The 22,128-nt window shown below is 60.0% G+C and overlaps 1 protein-coding gene across 13 annotated transcripts in view; it reads right to left on the bottom strand.

Annotated features, from left to right (window-relative positions):
* DNM2 (dynamin 2) overlaps positions 1 to 22,128 on the bottom strand; it is an 89,776-nt gene that overhangs the window by 707 nt on the left and 66,941 nt on the right. For 3 of the 13 annotated variants that reach the window (XM_053219896.1, XM_053219895.1, XM_053219907.1), the window contains exons 12-22: positions 21,247 to 21,317; positions 19,828 to 19,857; positions 17,710 to 17,761; positions 16,751 to 16,762; positions 13,103 to 13,216; positions 8,615 to 8,724; positions 5,805 to 5,916; positions 5,119 to 5,283; positions 2,918 to 3,150; positions 1,687 to 1,929; positions 152 to 1,038 (exon numbers count right to left, since the gene is read on the bottom strand). In XM_053219896.1, coding sequence (XP_053075871.1) covers positions 969 to 1,038; positions 1,687 to 1,929; positions 2,918 to 3,150; positions 5,119 to 5,283; positions 5,805 to 5,916; positions 8,615 to 8,724; positions 13,103 to 13,216; positions 16,751 to 16,762; positions 17,710 to 17,761; positions 19,828 to 19,857; positions 21,247 to 21,317 — 1,212 coding nt within the window. In that variant the 3' untranslated portion in view covers positions 152 to 968. Of the gene's footprint in view, positions 1 to 151; positions 1,039 to 1,686; positions 1,930 to 2,917; positions 3,151 to 5,118; positions 5,284 to 5,804; positions 5,917 to 8,614; positions 8,725 to 13,102; positions 13,217 to 16,750; positions 16,763 to 17,709; positions 17,762 to 19,827; positions 19,858 to 21,246; positions 21,318 to 22,128 lie in introns of those variants that run through there. The other 10 variants (XM_053219903.1, XM_053219902.1, XM_053219900.1 and 7 more) reach the window with 7 other exon arrangements.

The following is a 22,128-nucleotide window of genomic DNA, read 5'->3' on the forward strand; positions in this document are numbered from 1 at the left end:
TGGAAGAAGTGAACCCTCTCGCCAAGAGCAGAGCCCCGTGAGTGGGGTGTGAGAGCCGGGGGTGGGAGGGAGGCCTGCTGGGGGGGGGGGGGGATGGTGAGCAAGTCCACATCCTCAGCCTGACAACACAAAAGGCCCACACAGCAGCCACTAGAAGCTTCTTCCCTTTATTTTAGTTTATTAATAGGATACAGAGTGCAGGCACTTACAGTGGTCAAACCGAGCGAGGAGCGAGCGAGGTCTGCTCAGTGATGGGCCACCTGGGGCCCACCCCGTGGGGGAGGCCTGGGTAGGAGCCAGGAGCCCCTCAAAGTCTCCCCACTCACTCAGCCCTGAGCCCAAGCCACCCCGGAGACCTGGGGGAGTGGGGGACCCAGGGAGGAGAGAGCGAGGCCGGCAGGGCTGAGGCTTCCGGACCTGGCAAAGGCACCTCCGGCAGCCGAGGCCGAGGAAGGAATATTTACAACTCAGGCAGGGCGGGCAGCGCTGGGCCTGCTGGGCCTGCTGGGCCTGGCTTGCTGCCGGGAGCTCCCGCTGCTGAGAAGCGGACATGCTCCTTGGGCCCCAGGAAGGCCTGGGGGATCCAGGCACTCCGGGTGCCTCTATTCTCGGCCTTTCCTGGCCAGAGAAGCCCTGGGCCAGTCCCCCACCCCAGCCCGAGTCCTCATTCGAGATGGCGCCCAGAGTGCGTTCCCTCCTCTGCTACCCCGAGGCTCCATCCCCCAAAGTGCACCACCCCGGCTCCCTCCCTCCCTGCCCGGGGGCTCCAGGGCCCCTTCGGTCAGTGCTGTGTGCAGCAGATGGGGATGGGGGCCAAGGTTAGGGAAGAGTCAGGGGCTGCCCGCAGGGAGCCTGGTCCTGGCACGCGGACGACGGGGCCAGGGGCAGCGGAGGGGCCCAGACCGAAGCTCCTGCACCGCGGGTGTGCGAGGACCCCCTGAGAACACGCCCCCCCCTGCAGCCGCAGCCTAGTCGAGCAGGGATGGCTCGGCTGGGCGGATAATGGTGGGCCGGCTGGGCGCAGCAGGGGGTCTTCTGCTGCAAAGAGAATAAAGACAGACGGGGAGGGGGAGGGGGGAGATGGCAGTGAGGCCATAAGTAGGATGAGGGAGAGGAGCCCGCCCCCCGCCATCCCCTCCCCCCCCCCCCCCCCCCCCCACGGCGCTGCCCAATGCCCAGATGCTCTCAAGGATCTAGAGAGCCAGGGAGGAGCTGGCAGTGTGACTGTGTGAGTCCCCAACTCCCCAACCCCCCTACCCCCCTACCCCCCCCCACACCCGTTCTTCGTGGGAGAAGTGAGGACAGAGCCTGGCCTGCAGGGTGGGGAGAGGCAGGGCAGAGGTGTGTCACGGCTCACAGCGCGTGTCCTCAAGTAAGAAAATGGTCAAAACCAGCGCAGGGGCCCAGCGTGAGGAGTCCCATCCTGCATCGCGGGCCACCTGCTCAGGCAGGGGACAGGCCTGGGAGGCCTGGAGTCACCTTGACTCTCCACCACCACTCAGTGACTTTGGGGAAAGCGACTTGGTCTCTCTGGGCCTTAGTTTTCACACCAGCCAAATGGGGATGATGACTCCATTCCCCACAGGGCGCGAGGAGAGCTTAGGGCAGGGTGTCAGATTCGAGGAGAGGCCCCAGGGTACAGGCCGGGGGCTCTAGTGGCAGGCAGTGAGGGGGGTCCAGCCTTACCTGGGCACTCCAGGGGGGATGCCGGGTGGAATCCGAGCCGGCCGAGACGGGATCTGAGGCGGGGCCGAGAAGGGGTCATTGTTGGCAAACACGCTCTGGGGTCCAGGCCTGGACGGGATGGGGGGTGCGGCAAAGGAGGCTGCCGGCATGGGAATCAGGGGGGGGCCCGGGGTCGGGCCTCTCACTGCCGGGGGCCGGCCTGGGGGATGCACGCTGGATATGGGTCGGCGCTGTGGAGTGGGGCTGTGGAGAAAGGAGAGGGTGTGAGCTGGGGGTGGGGCGCGCCAGCCTGGCCAGTGTGGCCGTAGAGGGCTGAGGCGGAGGGAGTGGCGCAGGCAGGCACCAGCTCCCGCCCAGGGACATGCAGGGGGGCAAGGACCTGTTCCCTCCATCCACCCGCCACCACCTGCTTGGCAATGGCTGTGCCCCCACCTAAAACTTGAGCCAGGGCCCACCTGTACCCCTCCTCAGCCGCCAGGGCCTCCCGCTTCCCTCTGACCTCACTCCCGCGGCCCTCTGCCCCCCACCGGCCCTGCTTGGGCCTCCCGCCTGCTTCACCTCCTCCAATCCATCCTCCTTAGCCACAGATCCCTCCAGAGCCCAGCCCTGACTGCAAGTCCAAATGCCTCCAGAGGCTGCAGGGCCTACAGGCCCCTGCCCTGGGCGCCCCACAGGCTGCCCCGTTCCCCAGGTTGGGTGCCCTCTCCCTAAGTAACTCATGGCTCCCCGAAGTCTCAGTAGGGCTGGCACCTTCTAGATTTCCCTGACCGACCGTCTCCTCCTGCCACCTGCCCCCGTCACCGGTCAGGTATCCCTGTCTGATGGTCTGCATTGCCCATGCCAGGGTCTCATCTCCATCCAACAGCTCTGGGGCGGCTGAGGGGGAAGGGGACGTGCCAGCTAAGGTTCCCAGCGGCTCCCGCAGATCGTCCCCAACCCGCCACTCTCGTCTGTGCTCCAGGAGGATGGCCCCGTGGCCACCACGGCCCGGGCCTCTTGCCCTCTCTGGCTTCCACTTGGGCTCACCGCGTGGGAAGCACCAGGAGACACGTGGGCCTTTAACCCAACCCTTCTCTTCGTCGCTTCAGGCCCACGCAGGGTAGCCGCTCCCACTGTGGCCAGCCCTGGGGGCCACAACCCCGTGGGCTGTGCCCCAATGGGACACACGGGAGGAACTGGGAGCCCGCAGGCAGCATCCTCCGCCGACTGCGGGTGACCGGGCCTTACGGACCTGTGGCTGCTGGAGCTCTGGATCCAGGTGTCATCGACGGGCGGGGGCACGGGCGTGGACACGGTGCTGGTGCTGATGTCCCCGATGATGTTGAGGGCCTCCTTGAGCGCATGGTACATGCGCAGCATGTCGTCCCGCCTCTGGGCCTGGTCGGCCGACTCCTCCATGAGGCTGCTCTGGTCCGCCGAGGAGTACAGGTAGGCCAGCAGCTCGTGGTGGATGAAGGCCTTCGTCTGGGGACAAGGGGTGGAGAGGTCAGGGCTTCCACCACGCCCGCCTGGGCTGCTGGCTGGGAGGGCGGCCGCCACACCCCGCAGGCTTTCCTGTCTTTAACTTTACCGCGGGACGAGCCAGAGGTTTACAACCCGGGGGTGGGTGGGGGTGGTTCTACCCAAGTGTCTGCCGCGTCTCTCGGGGCCACCTTCCGGTGTTCTTCCAGCCCGTCTCACCAGACGCTGATGATCAAACCTACCCCGAGGACCCTGCCTCTCGCATCGCCATCTCTCCTCCCATCCGTTATCTGCCAACTGGCGTCTGTTAAAAACTGCTAGCTCCCTCTCTTAAAAAGAAATGTTTAAAAGGGGCATCTGGGTGGCTCAGTCGGTTGAGCGTCCGACTCTTGACTTCGGCCCCAGTCATGAGGCCAGGGTCCCCGAGTCAGGCTTGTCTTGCTGAGCGTGCAGGCTGCTTAAGATTCGCTCCCTCCCTCCCCCCCACCCCCCCTCCCCGTCTGCCTCTGCCCCTCCCCCACTAGCACACGCTGGCTCTAAAATTAAAAAAAACAAACAAACAGACAACAACAACAGTACTAGTGTCTGTTCATTGTATACTTTGTTCCTTCCAGAACCTCCTACAGGATACAGGAGTTTCTCAGTTACTTTTACTGCATTTCTAGGTATGTGTGTTCACGTGTACATGAGCTTCTACAAATAGGGACAGGTTTCCCTCTTCCTTTTCAGTGTTCACACCTCTACGCGATTTTTCTAATCTGACTACACTGGTTAGTGACGCTACAAAAAAGTTTTAAACACACGTGGAGATAGCCAACTTGTTCTTGACTTTCGAGGGAATGACTCCTGAGCTCCCCCATTAAGGTCAAGAGTGGCTTTGGGGTGCCTGAGTGGCCAGTGGGTTGAGCGTCTGACTTCAGCTCAGGTCGTGATCCCACAATTTGTGACTTCGAGCCCCGCATCGGGCTCTGTGCTGACGGCTCAGAGCCTGGAGCCTGCTTTGGATTCTGTGCCTCCCTCTCTCTGTCCCTCCCCCTCTCAAAAATAAACATTAAACAAAAGAGTGACTTTGAGACTGAAACACAGATTCCTAACAGAAGACTCCTACAGTTGTCTTTTTCATAATGGATGTTGAATTTTCCCAAATGGCCTTTCAACATCTCCGAAAATGACCAGGCTTGACAGTTTATTTCCGCTCCCCCTTTATACACATGGAGCCTTCCTGTATATTCTGTTACGCTCCACAGTTCTTTTTCTACATTATAAATGAGTTATTATCAACCTGGACATCCTCTTCTCTCTTTATTTTTGCTTTAGACCCTGTTACATTTCGAGCTTTCACAGGCACAACATAAACCCAAAGCTGGCCTAGGTAGCTTCTTGGGTGCCCAGCTGAGCGGGAGGCCTGATATATGAACCCCCTGCACCCTCCCAGCAACCGAGGGCGGGAGGCATTAGTACAAGTGCATTTCACCAGAGAGAGGCCTAGAGCCCCGTGAGTCTCGGGAGCCCGGGGGTAGGCAGAGCCCTCCAGTGAAGGTGGGCTGGGCCACAGGCCATCAGGAGGCCGCAGCTGGGGACAGACTCAGTCTGGGCTTTAATCCCACCTCCCACTCTTCTGAGTGACTCAGGGCAGCTTCCTTGACCTTGCTGGGGCCTCCTTTTCCTGTCTAGAAAATGGGAGATGATCACAGCTCTTCTCCTAGGGTTCGTACAAGATTGAAACACTTCAGAGAAAGTACATACGTGTGGCATTTGTTTCAATTACCCAAGGAAAAGGGAGCGAGCTCCACGTGGCTTGTACCTTCTAATCTCCCGAGAGAGGCTGGGAACCCTGATTCTGACGTTTAGAAGGTCGTGACTCACTCTAATGTTAAATGTCATACAAAGGGCGTCCGGGCCCAATCCGGCCGTGGCTGCCCTGGCCTCCTCCACGGCGGCGGGCGGGCCCTGGCGGGGCGGGGCACTCACGTTGTTGATCATGAGGTGCATGATGGTCTTTGGCATGAGGTCACGGATGGACTTGTTGATGATGGCCACATAGGAGTCCACCAGGTTGCGAATGGTCTCCACCTGGCGCTCCAGCTGCGGGTCCATGGAGAAGGTGTTCTCCTGGACCCCGTCCTCATTCTCTGCCTGTGCGGGGAGAGGGCAGGCGGTGAGGGGGGACTGTGGCCTGAGGCGAGCGTGGGGAGCCCCCCTTCTCTGCGAATGGCTTGCCCTGTCCTGCCCACAACCGGCTTTCCGGGGATGTCCCCTGATGGCCGTGTTGGCTTCAAGTGGCCCTGCCCGCCCCTGGCCTGAGCTGCCTGGACCTGGGGTGACCATGCCCCAAGGTGGTTGGACCCCTCACGTGGGGACTGGAACATGTCAATTTGGGGGCCGAGGGCAGCCACGTTCACTCTTCCTCAAGGACAGGAGGAGGAGAGGGAACAAAACAGATGGGGTCCCAGGCCATGTATATCCCTGTCCTTGTCTTTACTTGGAGAGCCTTCTGGACCCTGACCACAAAACCCTCTCTCCTTTCCTCCTTTGTTTGCTCACGACAGTATGGGCTATGATCCTAGAAATGACCCATCCAGGGAGACGCCAGACCCTTTCCTCTCCCAGGGTCAGCACAGCCCGACGTGTGCCGGCCAGGCAGGGCGGTTCCTTACCTGGTCCTTCTCGGGGTAGACCCCAGCTCGGAGGAACGAGGCCTTCCAGCTGTCCACGTCCTCCTGGGAGTCACAGGCCAGCTCGATCTGCCGCAGGTCCTTGTAGACGTTCCTGCAGCAAGAGGGAGGAAGAGGCATGTGGTTCGACCCTGCCCGTGGGGCTAACAGGTGCAGGGAGCTGTAGCGTGGGCTCTGGGGTCCGAATGACGGGGATTCACATTTGACCCGGGCACTCACAACTGGAGCCCCAGGATGGCAGTGGCTCCTGCAACCGGTCGGGCTGAGAGGAGCCCCCAGTTAGTGCCTACAGCATCTAAAACCCTGCCAAGTGCAGCGCACATGCTCGGTGATGTATGCAACTAGTGGCATACGTGGGGTTTTGTTTTTGTGGGTTCGGGTGACTCCTCTCCTCTCCCCTCTTCCATGCCCTCCTGTGGGGGCCAAAGGCTGCCCAAGACACTCTCAGAAGTGGGCAGGTGTCCCCTAACACCCCTGCCTGGGGAAGCTCCCATCAAGGTTTCTCAGGGAGGCTACAGCAAAGTTGTTCAAAAGAACATTCCGCGATGGCAGAACCTGTGTCATCATGTGCGGTACCAAGGAGCCGAAGGTGGGTTCTTTGTGAGCACCGGGAACGGGGCCAGGGTGACTAAGGAAGTAAATTTCAACTTCATTTTATTTCAGTCAGTTAACATTTAAATAGCTAAATTTGGGCCAGTGGCTACTGCACTGGATACTGAAGGTCTAGAATGTGCCCCGACTCCTGGGGGGGCTGGGCTGGTGGGGGGAGGGATGTGGAGGGTTGGGGCTCCCAGCTGAGCATGTGCAAAGCAGGACAAATGTGGGTCTGTGAGCAGAGGCGGCAAGAGCCACAAGGCTGGAGGAGAGACGGATGGACAGTGTTCTGCAGGCTGGGATCTGTGCCACACACGTGCTCTCCTGTCCCACAGGGCAGCGGTGGCCGAGACGGCCAAGCTGGCCCACCGCTTCGGCGTGAGATCCGAGTCTGAGGTTACTCATGGCCCGTGACGGAGCTACGGCCAACTAGCAGTCAGTGCGTGGCTGCCCTGAGACTTCTGGAAGGAGTCTCAGAGAGTGGGAAGCGGGCCTTCGTTGGGAAGGCTCTTCCTCTTCTGTTGCACTGCCTGGAATATCATGGTGGCTGGACCTCGGGCAGCCATCTTGGAAGAGGAGGAGGAAGGCTCAGGAATAAGGAGGGACCTGGATGCCTTTGGAGCTGCCCCACTTGCCCCAGATGGGAACGTCATAAGAAACAATAGCAACTTCTATCTTGTTTCTGTGACTATTATTCTGGGGTTCCTGAGCTCACTCGTAAGTGATACATTAGGTACCATCTTCACAGGGGATCACGGGCCCGGGGAGGCGGGCCAGCTGCCCACTGTGCAGCAAGGAAGGTCTTCCTGGCAGGCCTGCCCCACAACAAAGCCCAGGTTCAGCCACGCCAAAGCGGGTCTCAGAGCTTCAGGCCATTCTGTGACAAAGCAGGTAGAGCTACTCCTACACAGAACGTGAGGCTGGCTCCAACCCATGGGAGCGATGGGCAGTGAGGGAGGTGGTCCCGGGGCAGCGGGGAGGATGTCGAAGTCTGTTGGTCCATGGTGAAGAACCTCCAGGCCTTGGCTGAAAGCCGCTGCGACTTAGGTGCTCCCTGGCTCCTGGATGAGGACGCACCAGAGTCCCGCGTCCACACTCTGCCCTTCCCCCTGCTCTCGGATCCCCTGCCAGCTGGACCTCTTCCCAAGCTGAGAAAAACATCTTTATTTTTGCTGAAGTCTGCCCCCAGTGCCCGGCGGGGTGGGTTTTCCGAGGACCTCCTGGGCCTTTCTCTTCTGTCTACACTCACCTGAGGGTCTCACCCCCATCTATGACTTTGAACGTGGCCATGCATTAACAACTCCCCAATTCACACCCCGCCTGGAGCTCATTCCCCAACACCAGACTCTTGAATGTGCACGGCTGCCTCCCTGATTCCCCACGTGGTGTCTCAGAGGCCTCTCTCCCTCAGTGTGGCCCCGACCCAGCCCCTGATGGTCCCCAAGCCTACCCTGACCCTGCCTTCCCCAGCTGATGGCAGCTCGGTCCCTGCGTGAGTTCAGGGTCACCAGAAAATGCTTTCCTCTCCTGCACCCACATCTACCAGGGCTTTGGTGAGCTCTGACTCTCGGCATCAGCATCGGCTGCCTCCCCCTCTACGTCCTCAGCCCCACCCCAGCCCAGCCCCCAGAGCCTCCCACCTGGACCAGTGCTATGCAACCCATCCTAGTTTCCCCACTCCTGCCCTACCCCGCCACAGCCACCAGGGGCGCCTGTGAGCACCTGAGCAGGGGCCAGTCCCTCCTCCGCTCAGAACCTTGGCCATCACTTCATCAGGTCTCTGCCCAGATAGGACTTTCCTGACCACACACTGGAAGCACCCACGGCCGTTTTCTGTTTCTCACTTGATTCCCTTTCTAATTTTTTTTTTTTAATGTTTCATTTTGAGACAGAGAGAGACAGAGTGCTAGTGGGGGGGGAGGAGCGGGGTGGGGGGGGGGGGAGGGAACACAGAATCCGAAGGAGGCTGCAGGCTCCGAGCTGTCAGCACAGAGCCCGAAGCGGGGCTTGAACCCACGAACCGTGAGATCATGACCTGAGGTGAAGTTGGACGCTTAACTGACTGAGCCACCCAGGCGCCCCTCACTTGATTCCCTTTCTGGAACATGAGACCCCAGGGCAGGGACTTTACACAGAAGACGCTCAGTGGGTACTGCTGACTGGATGGGGACGGCCACCCTCGCCCAGTGGGCTCTCACCTCTGCTCCGTGTTGAAGATGGCGAAGACGTGCTTGTTGGACATGAAGCCTTTCTCCACGTCGCGGATTTTCAGGTTGTCCAGAGGCAGCATGTACTTCTTCTCCTTCTCCTGAGGGTAGAAAGGGGAGGGGTCACCCCGGACTGGACCCCACCTCGAGGGCCACCTGCCACAGCCTCTCATGCTGGTGGCTTTATTCGGATTAACGCACCTGCCTCGGCCTCACCTCTCCCTTGTCCACTTTGCCCCAGCCATGCCAGCCCCCTCGATGGTCCCTCAAGGTGCCAGGTGGGCTCGTGTCACCCCAGGGCCTTTGCTGGAATGTTCCTCCTCCAAATGCCCGCGTGGCTCCCTCCTTGCCTCCTTCAGGTTTTTGTGTGAAGGGGACCCTCTCGGAGAGGCCTGCCCCGACCCCACCCCACACGTTCGCAGGCACTGTCTCCCTTGCCTTCTCCGTCCTCCTTCTCCCCTTGGTACTTCCTCTCGTGTAACACAACACCTTATCCTGCTCACTGACCTAGGCTATTCTCTGTCACCCACCTGATTCGTCAGTTCCTCAAGGCCAGGGACTCCTGTCTGGTTCACTACCACGCCTACGACCACTCTATCTTCACAATGAGCCTGTAACTGAATTACTGCTATGATCCCATCTTACAGAGAGGGAGACTGAGGCAAAGAGGGGGCAGGCAACGATTCAGGGGTAGGGCTGGGATTTAAAACTAGTCAGCTTCAGATGATCCTGGAGCTGGAAAGTGAGCCCCCTTGAGGTGATGCCTGAGCTCCAAAGCCACGGAAGTGTCACTCGCTTCCCAAGGGCAGCCCTGATCAGGAAGTGCCCCACGGAGTACAGGCACAGCAGTCCTGGCGGCTGCTGGGGAAGCAGCTGAGAGGATGTGGCCCTCAGCCAGGGGCACAGGCCTGGCGAGTCACGGAAGCCAACATTCACCCACCGATGGAGGCTAAGGACCTACTGTACCCCCAGCCTGGGGCTGGGCCCCTGTGGGTGCATCATCTTAGACCTCCCTGCAGCCCAGGCCTTAGCAGTTCAGATGGGCTCTGCCCCTCCCCGGCCACGGACCCTTGGGCAAAGCACTCCCTCTCTATGCCTCAGTTTCCTCATCTGTCAAAGGCAGACAGGAGTCCTGCCCTCCCTGTGCAAGGTGAGGATTAAGTCGAGCCCAGGAGACCACGGAGGTGCGGACCCCCCGTTCATGCTGCAGAGGGGGGTCTGAGAAAGGAGACGGCACAGGAAGGCTCCGGCTAAGTCCCAGGGCCCTCCAACCTTCCGGAGAAGAGTCTCGGGGGCTTTAGAAGGGGCCGGGATGGGGGTTCCCTGCTCAGAAGACTGTGGAAGGGCCTCTGCTGCCCCCGCCCTGTCGTGTCAGGAGGCAGGAAGCTTCCAGTCGGCTGGCCAGGCCAAGTAACTGAGTCACAGTCCTTTTGGGCCCCGAGCGAGACGCCACATCTGGAACTGTTTATAGTGTGATTCCGCCCAGAGCGCGGCAGCTGCCTTCCTGATGCTGTTGACACGCACGCACAGAACACAAACACACAGAGACGCAGAGGCGTGTGCGCACCCCGCCCCCACCCGCCCCCCAAAGAGCCCTCTGCCTGCACACAGAGGCCGCGGACCCAAACCCTCCCTCCCGCCCACGCCCACCCGCTCCCCAGCCCCCTCCTTAGGATTTCCTGCAAACCCACAACTTTCTCCAGATGCGAGCCGGCCCCAGCCGTGCCACGTCAGACGAGAGAAGCGCATCGGCGCAGGCACCGGCCTCCCCGCCCGCTCCAAGGGGCCGGGGCGCAGTGGCCCTCCTTGTCCCCCCTCCCCCCCGCCAGGGGGCCTGCAGGACGGACAGCCGGCCCCGCCCACCCAGTGTTCAGACTACCTGTTCAGGGGGTTCTGAATGTGTACAGTAGTCTGCACATTGGTTAGGCTGGGCTCGGGCAAGCGGCGCGTCGGGACGGGCACCCCCGAACTTCCGCCCCCTCCGCAGCGAGGCGGACCCGGAGGTGAGTGTCATCGCCCACCGCCCTGCTCTCCACCGGGATGGAGAGACGTGCACCGAAGCCTGGGGAGTCAAGAAGGGCCTGGGTGGGAGACGAGGTGCCAGGGAAAAGCAGAGGGAGCCGCCGCCAGCCGCGGGGGTAGGGGCTCTGGCTGAACGGTCCCCCTAGTCCCACCCCACTCTGTAACTGCTTCCTCTTGGGTTATTTTTTTAAAATAAAGAAATACGGTTCGCCTCTCTGAGAAGGTCCCTGAGCTGGCGGGGGGGGGGGGGGGGGGGGGGGCGGCTGCCACGTGTGGGGTTCCGAGGGTCCCGCCCCTCCCGACCTGTTTGCTTTGTGTCTGTGGCGCACACAGGGCCCCTTTCACGGGCCTGACGGTCTCCTTACCGCCGGCGGGCGATCCACCCTCCTCCCGTCCCGAAGCCTCCCCTGCCCTGGGTCTGGGCCCGCAGGAGGGTCCGGGGCTGCTGCTTTCAACCCCCACATGAGGGGAAAACGAGGGACCCCTTCTCCACTAAAGAAAAGGAACTCTTAAAACCGGACTTGCAGTGAACGGCCAGGAGGGGGTTCGGGCCCCAAGTCCCCCTTTGTGCCCAAGGCCGTCACAAAGCCTGGCACTCCCACCCTGGGCGGAGATGCCCGGGCCCAAGGTGGAGACCGGCCCTCAGCTGGCCTGGTGAAAGCCTCAGCAGACTGGCTTTCAGACTGTGGGGGCGGAAGGAGGGAGAAAATGCAAAAGCGTCATCCCCACCCCCTCACCCCGGCCATTTTGAGAAGCTGATCTGGCCATGAGGGTTCCTTAAGAAACGCCTGACCTCACCCTCCCTCCACATCCCAACCGGGAGAGGCTCTGTGGTCCTGGCCACGCCCTCTCCCGGCTTAGAAACAGCCACCAGACAGGGTCCTTCAGGGGGCACGGGGTTCCCGATGCTCTTGGAAGGTTCCAGAATGAGTGGGAACAATGACATTTCACCCCTAAACACCCTCCCTCGGAGGAACCGTGTCCAGCCCGGGCCATAAGAGAGTGGTCCAGGCCAGGGCTGAGGTGTCTCTCAGGACAGGGAGCACACGCCCTATACCCCCAACACAGGGACCCTTCCCCACTCTGTGACACAGGGTGAGTCACTGCTTGGAGCCCGATTCCTTAAGAACAAATGGAGCATAAGGATTTTCTGAGGAAATTGTGGCCACGGTGGGCTTCCCAAGCCAGTGAGCCTGGCACAGGGCAGGGACTTCACAAACAAGAGCTGTGCCATCCCAGGTGACTAGGACACACGGTGGCCATGTGACCGGATGGTCAGGGGCACGAGCAGAGCAATGCAGGTACTTTCCTCCACAGGCCCTTCTTCCCTTCTTCAGGCTGCTACAGACCATACTGGGATGGGCAGGGGGGATATGGGACCATGGCAGGGGAGTCACACGTTAAGGTGGCAAAATGGGGAAGGCGGAGCTCGGGCTCCGGACAGCCTCCCGGCACAGGCCTGCCAAGCTCCCCAGGACACGGGCAAGAAACAGACTGCCGTCTCCCTAAGTGCCTTCGTTTGGGCCTCTGTCACAGACGCCTAACGCCGCCCTGGCCAACAGGGAGGGCTGGTGGGCCTTTCATGGGGCAACCCAGGAAAATGAAAGCAACACAGTGTCCCCCACTGGTGACCCTCAGAAGCCGATCGATCCCGCCCACGACAGAGCAGCAACAGGCAGTCACACTGGAGCAGCGCCATTCCCGGGCCACTAGGCCGTAGCCACGTTGTTAAGAGAACTAAGCAAAGACGTGGGCCGCTCGGGCCGGGAGGACAGGCCAGTGCCGAGGCGGAGAAGGGACCCAGACGGCAGTGCTGCCCGAGAGGGGGCCCACTGGGCTGGGGGCGCAATCACTCACAGGGCTTGCCTGCGGGTTCCCGGAGACCACGGTACAAGGCAGCACACAGCCCTGGGGTATGCGTTCCTGGTGCCATTCCCAGAGGCCTCCCCAGGCCCTTTGGATCAGGACAAGTACATAGGGAATGTTCTAGACAGACGCTAATAGCTAAGCACGTCACAGGGGCCATTCTACCCCACTTCATAGACAGGGAAACGAGGTGCCTGGCTAAGCCCCTTGTAGACGTTGGACCCCCAGCACCTCAGCAACCTGGCCGGGAGCCTGAGTCCCTGACCTCAGACCGTGCCCCCTCTGAGAGCCAGGGATGCCTCCCTGGGACTCTGGAAGCTGGGGTCGGTTTCTAGCCTGCCAAGGGCTCCCCTCTCCATCTCCCTTTCCTCCTGAAGTGGAGCGGCTATCAGGCTGGACCCCTAGAGGGTCACGTGGGGCTGGGATATGCAACCTGTTGCCTAGTATGCACCCCCCCCAGCCCCGCCCCAGTCCTGGCCATTACCATCCTCAGGGAGGAGCTTGGGGAGCCTTCCTCGAATGAACGAGCAAGCATCCGCCCACTCTAGTCCCGCCGCCGCCCCCCCCCCCCCCCCCCCCCCCCGGACTCACCTCCTCATCCTTGTACCAGGACAGAGACTCGGCAGTCAGCACAAACCAGTACTCCTTGGAGCCGCCCTTCATCAGACTGATGTTGTTGATGGTCAACCAGCCCCTGCGGATCACCTGGGGGGGAGGGTGCTGCTCAGAGGGGGACAACGCCTGCCGCCCGGCCCAGCCCACGCCCCGTGCAGGGCCCGGGGCCCTCGTCCCCAGTAAGGAAGACGGACCACACGGCAGAGATGCCTCCAGCCCTAGGCCAGGCAACCCAACTCCACCTTGCCCCCAAGCATTTCCCACCGCAAACCAACACGGGATGCCCAGGCAGACAGACACAGGGCACGCACACTCACTCACAAGGCTCGGGGGTGGGGGTGGAGGGGGGCAGGGATCCGGGCCCCCCGGGAGACCCCCTGCACGCGGGGTCGAGTCAGCACAGCCAAGAAAAGGTGTGCCCGGCTACAAGGGGCCCGGGACAGTTCCCGGGCTTGTATGGGAGTGTATCACATGGGACGTGACATCGGAGGAATCACACTTGCGGGACCAAGTGCCAGGGACGCCCTCACACCCTCTGGAAGATGGCTGTTGGCAGAACGCTGGGGGAATTGCCACGAAATGGGAGTGGTTCTTTCTCTCTCTCCTTTTGCGGCTGACCGGCAGAAGCTTAACCCACAGTGTTGACTCTGCTGCCTGCGCCGTTGGTCACCTGCCCAGCTTACTATGGTGGACACTTGGTGTCCTGCTCTGGACGGGGACTGCGGCCAGCCTCTGTCCTGGGGCTCCCTTCCCCACAGGCTCTTTCCAGAGTACAGGAAGAAGGGATGCTTCCGCCCAGAGGGCTGGGGCCAAAGGTCTGAGCTTGGGGCACCCGCCGGGGATCATGCCCCTCGCTGGCCTCAAACCCGGAAGTCCTACTCTTCTCTGACGCGCTGAGGCTCTGGCCTGGAAGATCCCCTGGCCGGGGCTCGTCTGCCTGCAGCTGTCATCTGAGTAGGAGGCAGAGTCCGGCCAGGTCTACACAGAGGACTCATCTGACAGCTACATGTAGGCAGTCTGAGGGGCCATGGTCCTGTGTTCCCTGGGTCATGGAGGCATGTGTGGGCCAGAGCTACCCATCACTCTGGTCCGGGGACCCCCGGGCAGCGGGAAGCACATGGAGGCACAGGCAGGGCTGCCTGGGGCCCAGGCAGCAACAGACTGGGCCAAGCTATGCGGAGATGCGGCCAAGGACAGCTGGGATGGGCTGGTGTTGAGTCCCCACCTCCCTACCCGCCTCGGGGCAGGGCGGGTGGGGGGGTCGGGGGGCAGGATGGGGCTTGAGGGATGACTCTGGGGCTCCCGTTCTTCCTAAGGGGTAGGTCTCAGGAGGGGCTTTCTCCTCCCACTCTGACCTGCCCCCAGGCCTGTCAAATCTTAACAGGGCCACCTGCTTCCTATGGCTGGAATTAGGCTCTGAGCCTCATGGGCCATGAAGGTGGAGGCGGCCAGAGCACACCCAGGGACCTCTGCACTACACAGAAGCCCTTGCCCAGGCTGGAGACAGCATGGGATGCCACCTGGTGGCCCTTGTTAGGGCTTCCTGGTGATGACGAGACAGCACCTGGAGACCTGTGGCCACCAGGGAGTGAGCAGAGACTGCTGGCACCCGCCCAACCATGGCTGCCTGGTGGGCAAGGGGGCAGAGACCGCTGGCCCCAGTAAGGTCATGGTATCCTCCCAGGGTGCCCTGGTTTAGCACTGAAAACCTGGAGTCCTGGGAATGCCCCCAGTCCCAGGCAAAGTGGGAGGTCTGGTCACGCTGGGGCAAGGCTGGTCTTCAGACTCCGGCTCAAGGCCATCCTGCAGATGGCCCAGGAAGAAGTCCCTGGCTCCAACAACCACACCCCCTGTCCCAGAGCTGTGTGGGTCTCTGTGTTCATACCCGCTCCTTCCTTCCCCAGCCCAGGGGCCAGGGTAGAGCCTGCCTCGTCCTAGCCCAGGCCAGGCAGAGTAGGCATTTCTACACTTCAGTCACCGACAACCAGGGGAAGAGAAGCAGGAAGGAGGTGGAGAACGTAGGCGGTCAGTGCTCCCCGGAAGACAAGTCTTCATGTGGTGAGGCCTCTCCACCCCCGGGGCCCAGCCCAGTTCCCAAGGGGGCAGATATGCCCCCCACCTACCCCCTCCTTGGCCTGGCTCACCTGACTGCACCCTCAGTTAGTAGCAGTCAGAGCTGGCAAACGGGGCCCTGGCCATGCTGTGGGGCATGTGGCCACGGGGCAGATGCCGTGCCGGGAATGGCCCATCTGAGTAGGCCTGGAGAAGCCTCCAAGGTCCCCTTCCCCTCGAGCTGCCCAGAGAGCTGTCCGCGTGGGAGCCATGTAGGGTCAGAGATGAAATCCCACCCTGGGGAGGCACAAGCTGTGGGCGGCAGACACATGTGCTGAGTCTACAGGAGAAGGAGTGGCTGGCCTTCCTCATCCAGAAGCCAAATTTGTGCCCCAGGGGCCTGGCTTAGAAGGAGGGGGGTGGAGGGACAGAAGAGGCAGGCAGGCTCCCACGCTCCGGGGTGCACAGGGACAGGCACGCACACACGCCAGGGGTGGGAGGAAGGGCCGCCGGGGGCAGCACGGGCAGCAGCAGGAAGCAGCAAGCTGGGGCCCGCCGGCAGGGTGGGTCAGCCTCCTCCTGGGTCAGGGTTCTCGGCCTGAGTCACCTGGGGCAGGAATGGGAACCGTGGCCGGGAGACCCAGGGGCCCGCAGCCGGGGCGCGGCTGGCCTTTGGTGCTGGGGATGTGGAATCTGGCAGGAAGAGAACAACTAAACCTCTTGGGGTGTGAGGAGAAGCGGGCCCCTGGACTGTTTGGAGGGGGAGATGGTGAGTATTCCAAGTGAGAATCCTGGGCGCGGCGGGAAAGGAGTGATGCCTGCCGCAGGCAAACGCTAAGGGAAGGGAGCAAGTGGCATGGAACAGTCTAACCAATCATCATATCTGCCACGGGCAGGGAACAATAGTGGCAGCATCCAGGAGAGAGTTCCCTGATTAGCCAGTCACGCCTCTCGTGGGTGTCGAGGGGTGTCACGTGCAAAGCTATCACATGGGGGAAAAAAATTCTTTGACCAGTCAAATCACATCTGCCACAGGAAGGGGAGTGGTGGCCTGCTCAGGAGAGTACGCCAGGATCGATTAGCCATGCCTGCACACGGCCAGGGAGGGGCACAAAGGAAAGCGCGCCGGATCGATTAGTAATGTCTGCCCGGAGTGCAGGAAGAGAACATTTCGGCATGGTGAGGCCAGTGGCGGCAGGGGCAAGAACCAGTTCCAGCAGGGCTTAAGCAAAATCTCCCCTGGCCAGGGATGTGAGGGGAGGGAAGCATGGGGTGTTAGCTGAGTATCTGCCATCCCTGACCTATAGGAAACTAGCTACATGTGTCAGAAATGGGCTGGCGGGCGGGCTGGGCCTCCCACAAGGGTGGTGGTCAGGTTAGTGTCCGTGTGAGTCAGCTTATGCCCGGGGCAACACGGAGTCCAGCGGGTGTTGGCCACGGCAGGGGGTTTTTAGGTTAGCTCGATTTTTAGTTGTTCTGTTATTTGGGGGGAAAGGGACCTTTACGGGGCGGCGGGGTCTCCACCACTCTTAGGTTCTCTAATGTTTGCTACCACACTAAGTGGGTACTTACCAAGATCTCCCCCTTTGAAAATGCAAAGTTAGGATTGTGGGTAAATCAAAGAAGAGCCGGCAGAGGGAAAGAAAACGTAAGGGACATGAGGGGACAGAGAAAAAGCAGGAAAAGCACAAAAATGGGAGGAGAGAAGAGCAAGGGAAAAAACAGCAAAAGAAAAAAAATTACATGCTATTAATTATATTCATGGTGTTAATATTTAATTCATTATCATCTCCCGAAACAAAAAAGCAACAACATATGTATTACCTATGGCAAGCGCAAAAAAATCATGCAGTGGTTACATCCTTCTTTTCCAGAGGGCTCTATAATATAATCGTGCAGGATAGCAGAGCCCCCACCCCCGGCCCCGCTCCCACCCCTGTCTAATATGGAGAAGTGGGGTGAGCTCTGCAGGGATGATGTGTTTTTCTTAAAGAAAAAAAAAAAAAAAAAAAAAAAAAGGAGGCACCTAACACTGGCATATATGAAGCTGTTCATATTTCACAAGGCCTCTGGCTGGGGCATGACATCAAGGTAGAGAACGCTTCATGTGGCTCTGGGTTTCTCCAGGAATGGGGCTCACAGGACCCTCAGGCTCCCCAGAACCGCTGACCACCACGCGGCCTCCCGCCCCCCCTCCCACAGATTCCGAGTCTCCTGGGGCTAGGGCTGGGAACCCAATTCGGCTGCAGACACCCATGCCCCTCTCTTGGGGGTCAAGTTCTAACCGTGGCCTTGGATGTCAGACAGGGCCTTCTGGGTGTGCAAATGTGCCCCCACAGCCTGGGCCAGAGCTTTAGTTCAAAGACAGGTTTGCTGAAACACCCAAACCTTCACAGACTCAACAGGCTGGGAGTGGGGATAAGGGGTCTGGCGGGACGTGTCACGAGCCAGGTACCGTCACTGGTCTCGGCGGTCCCTAAGTCCCATCCGCCCCCAAGGCTAGAGCTGTGGGCTGTGGAGGGGCGGGCTACCTGGTTGGGGATGGCTCTCTTCTTGTTCAGCTGTGTACTCCTCTGCTGGGCGCTGAAAATGAAGCAGAGAGAGGACTCGTGTGGCGACACGCTGGGAAGGATGAGGTGAGGTTCTCTCCCTTGTGGGGGCCAAGTGGCCAGCTCAGGGCAGAGGCAGAGAGAAGCACCTTCCACACAAAGGGTTACCCAAGGGAAAGAGCTCGGGCTCATGCAACGAGAAGATGTATTCAGTCAAACTGAGGCTTCGAGGTCCTGACCTCAGCCACTTCCAAGGGCACCAGCTATTTCCAGGGGTCAGTGGCCCCAGAGCCTCCAAGGCGGGGCCCGAGAAGCTGGACTCCCAGGTGGCTGGGAGGCAGTCATGGGGGCTGCAGAGTAACCTGAGAACCAGGCTGTTTGGGGCGCAAACTGCGGCTCCTTCCCACTCTCTCTGCCCATCCCTGACCCTGGCACCAAGTCTTCAGTGGCTCCTACCACAGAGCCGGCCACCCTGGGGGATCAGGACAGGGGACGGCTGCTCACTGTGAAAACATTCTGGATGGTTTCTGACCCAAATGCAGAGGAGAGGTAAGGTCACCAGAGGGTTTCTATAAAGTCCTTCATTTGCCTCCAGTCCCTGATCTTTTTCCTTCTTCAGCTACCCCGTTTCCTGGCTAGTTTGTGCCACGCGGATGAAGGCCACGCGTTTTGCACGTGGGCACCCCCTCAGCTCCCTTGTTCTTCCTATTTTCCAGAGACAATCACAGCACCACCCATCTGCAAACAACTGATACCTCCTATTCCTCAGGCATCCTACTTTCTTTTCTTATCGTATTGCTTGAGGAATCAGACATTCCTTTAGGAATACGCATTGTTTTAGGAACTTTCAGAATATGACAAGGCTAACCATCTTGTTACACTCCTTTACTGGCTGCCTCTGGGGCTGTACCTGAAAGTTCAAGCTGGCTGTTGGATAAAAGAGAGAGAGAGAGAGAGAGAGAGAGAGTAAGAGAGAGAGTTAAGGAAATAGGCTTCCGTTCCTAGACAGGCAAAGGTTGGAAGAGTAAGAATGGAGAAAGAACTGGGGCACCTGGCTGGCTCAGTCAGTTGAGCGTCCAGCTCTCGGTTTTGGCTCAGGTCACGATCTCACGGTTTCATGGGTTTGGGCCCCACACTGGGCTCTGTGCTGACAGTGCGGAGCCTGCTTGGGGTTCTCTCTCTCTCTCCCTCTCTCTGCCTCTCCCCCACTCACACTGTCTCTGTCCCTCTCAGAATAAATGAATAATAAAAAAAAAAAATGGAGGAAAAATTTATCCAACAATTTTCCTAGCATTCAATGAGTTTATTACAGAGCTTTTTCTCTGGGCCTGGGTTTCATCTTTAGAGGGCAGCGAGAAAGCAGCCGACAACATCTAGCCCAGGAAGGAGTTCGGTCAACAGTGTCTGCGGGAGACAGGACCGATTAAGCCCCGCACAGTGATGGCTGGGTGCCAGCGAGGCCCCAGATGTGCTGCTTGGGGCTTCCTGGCTCCCACCCTCACCCGGAAGCCCCTGTAGGTGCCCCTTTCCCTTGCCGGCTCCCAATCAGACATTTCTTGCTTTCAGGTGGATGAGGGGAGCAGGGGGAGGAGTCCAAAGTCCTCCCCTCAGCCTGCAGGGCTCCTCCTGGCAATGGGGCCTGGCCTCTCACCTCCACCCTGCCTTGCTCTCCCGTGCTCCTGTGTCTTGGGTCTCCCTTCCCTCCCTTCCCTGTCCCGACACCGTCTAGGTCTTCTGCCTGTCTGCCACCTGGCTGTCGTGACTTCCTCGGGAAGGTCTCTCCAGGCCACTTCCCTCGCTCCTCCTTCCTACAGCCCCTCACCTACTCTCCTTTCCAACTCTGGTCTTCCACGCGACAACGTGCTCGGTAAAAACACGTGTCCAGCCTGTGGGCTGTGAAAGGGCGAGGCCCAAGTCCGGCTCGTTCACCCTCCTACTCCAAGGGCCCTGCCCTGGGCCCAGCTCTGAGACAGTGCTCCACGGCTGTCCAACGGGCCCCCTCGACGTCCACCCTCCAAGGCTGGGGCCCTGGGCCCCGCCCCCAGCCAGGGCGACCCCATTCACACAGCAGGAAAAAGGCACACAGCAGGCAATACCCACCCGGTCACCAGCTGCTCAGTATAATAACAGCTGGGGGAAGTGGGAAGGCCCAGGAGTCCAGAGGAAAGAGTGGAGTGGTCAAAGGAAAAACAGGAGAGATTGTGAGAAGGAACTGTGGATGAAGTGTGAGAAGCAGAGACATCAAGGTGAGGCACAAACAGCAGCAAACCAAAGAGGGGGACCAGCGTTTTCCGCCCACATACACCTGGCTGCTGGGGGAAGAGGTGCAGGAGATCAGGGCCCCTCAGTCCTCCCATAGCAGGGGCAGCCCAAGTAGGGCCCTTGGCTCGTCTGGGTGTCGAGGACAGCTTCTGATCATGCCTGCCTTCCTGCCTTCCTGCCTTCCTTCCTTCCTTCCACTCACCTACCACGTGCCCAGCAAAGAACAGCTGACCGACTCTGTTGAGTGCAAGGATAGATGTCCTACCCACAAGTGCTGGGTCCAGCACAGAGACCCCTGAGATAAAGATCCTCTTGCACAGCCTGCTAGCCCAAGACTGGGTTCTAACAGGCCCTGCTCCACAAGGAAGCCTCCCTGCGACCCCAAGGCCAGGCCGGAAGGCTGCCCCTTGGACTCAACACAAGCCTCACGCAGCCCTGACCCCAGCAGTGATTACCCTGGGTCTTAAGGGGTTGGCTGCGTGTCTGTCTCTGGCACGGGACCTTCCTTTGAGGGTGGGGACCTGGTTCTGTGCTTGGCACAGAGAACGCACACCAGGAATACTTGCTAAGTGAATGCAAGGAAGCTGGCTACCTATTCTTCTGTTGGGCTCAGGCAAGAAGACCTTCAGGAGGCCATCAGAGCAATCCATGTGACGCTCAAGTTCGCTGAGGGTGGACCCAGGGGCTGACGGAGTCAGTGCACGATGCCCGAGGCCCCCAGCATTTACATCTACGCCCTGCTGAAATCAGAGACCCCTGCTCTGGCACCTTCCTTATCCACGTGCCATGGAAGGGTTTGATTTTGAACCCATGGTGTATGGATGGGAGCCACGGAGAGCCTAGACCGGACAGCACGCTTCCCAACGAGCAGCCCCCGGAGCCTGTGAGATGTTCTGCGAGAGGGCCAAGTGCAGATGGGGGAGTCTGGAGAAAGCTGCACAGTTTATGAAGGTTCTGAGAAGTCACGTAGGAAGGAGAGCACCGAATGCCGCCAGCCTCACCCTTTCCCGAAGCGGCTGACCACAGGTCTGCCCCATAGGAGGCGTGTTGAGGACGATGAGGATGGACGCTGCTATTAGCCCAGGAAAGCTTCCAGATACTCTCAGATGGCTCTACGCTTCACCCCCCAGACCCTGACAGAGAGACCCTCTTGCCCCAGTCTGCTGAGGGAAGCCAACTCAACCACCTCCCTCGGGGCCTGGCTCTGAGGGCAGGCATTGGTGCCACCCACCAGCTGCTGTCCTGAAAAGTACATACTTGGCAAATCCGATAAAGTCCTCGTGGTTCGTGTTGATGTAGGACTGCTCGATGTCGATCAGAAGAAGAATCTGGAAGAAGGAGGGGAACTGTGAGTACAGAGCGGAGGTTGGCGGGGACGGCAGTGGCCAGAGCACTTCCCCAACCCGCCAGCAGGGGGAGCTGGAACCCTACGGCTTCCCAGGCCGAAGACCTGGGACCACGCGTATCCTTCCAACACAAACCAACCTTGGCGTAAATCTGTAGGGGGAAGAGGGGCACGGGTAACTGAAACTTCAGGGCCTCACAAGGAAGAAAGACGGGGCCAACAGAGCAGGGGGAGGCAGCTCGTTGTGCAGCGGTGGCTGCAGGCGCAGCCTAGGCTGACCACCTGGGCTGCAGTCTTGCCAGGCCACTGCCTGACTTTGTGACCCTTGGCCTCACGTTACGGGACGGTGGAAGGTGGAAAGGAACAAGAGGTCCAGCTGTGTAGGGTTAAATAATTCCCAGTACGCGAAGTGTTTGGAGTAGGGCCTGGAGTGTTATAAGTGCTGCATTCAAACAGCGAAGATAATGTGGCCGGGCAAGGGCGTTAGAATGGGACCCACAAACACAGGTCCGCAGGAGCCAGTCAGGGTGTGATCTCAGATAAGGGACAGGCCTTCACATAACACCCTGCCCTTTCCTGGCGTTTCACTGTGCCTCTGAGCCCTCCAGCCTCAAACATGCCAGGCACTCGGACTTTGTGGGGGTGCTGGAAAACGCTGGGGTGCTCTGTCCACGGGAGCCATTGTTGCTGGTTTTATAAGGCCTGCGCCCCATCGGCCAGAGCCCTGGGATGGAGCCCAGAAGTGCTGGCTGTGGGGCAACCAGGCGCCATGGCGTGTATGAAAAGGACAGCAA

This window comes from Acinonyx jubatus, chromosome A2 (genome assembly GCF_027475565.1).
Source record: "Acinonyx jubatus isolate Ajub_Pintada_27869175 chromosome A2, VMU_Ajub_asm_v1.0, whole genome shotgun sequence".
In the NCBI taxonomy this organism is placed as follows: Eukaryota; Metazoa; Chordata; class Mammalia; order Carnivora; family Felidae; genus Acinonyx; species Acinonyx jubatus.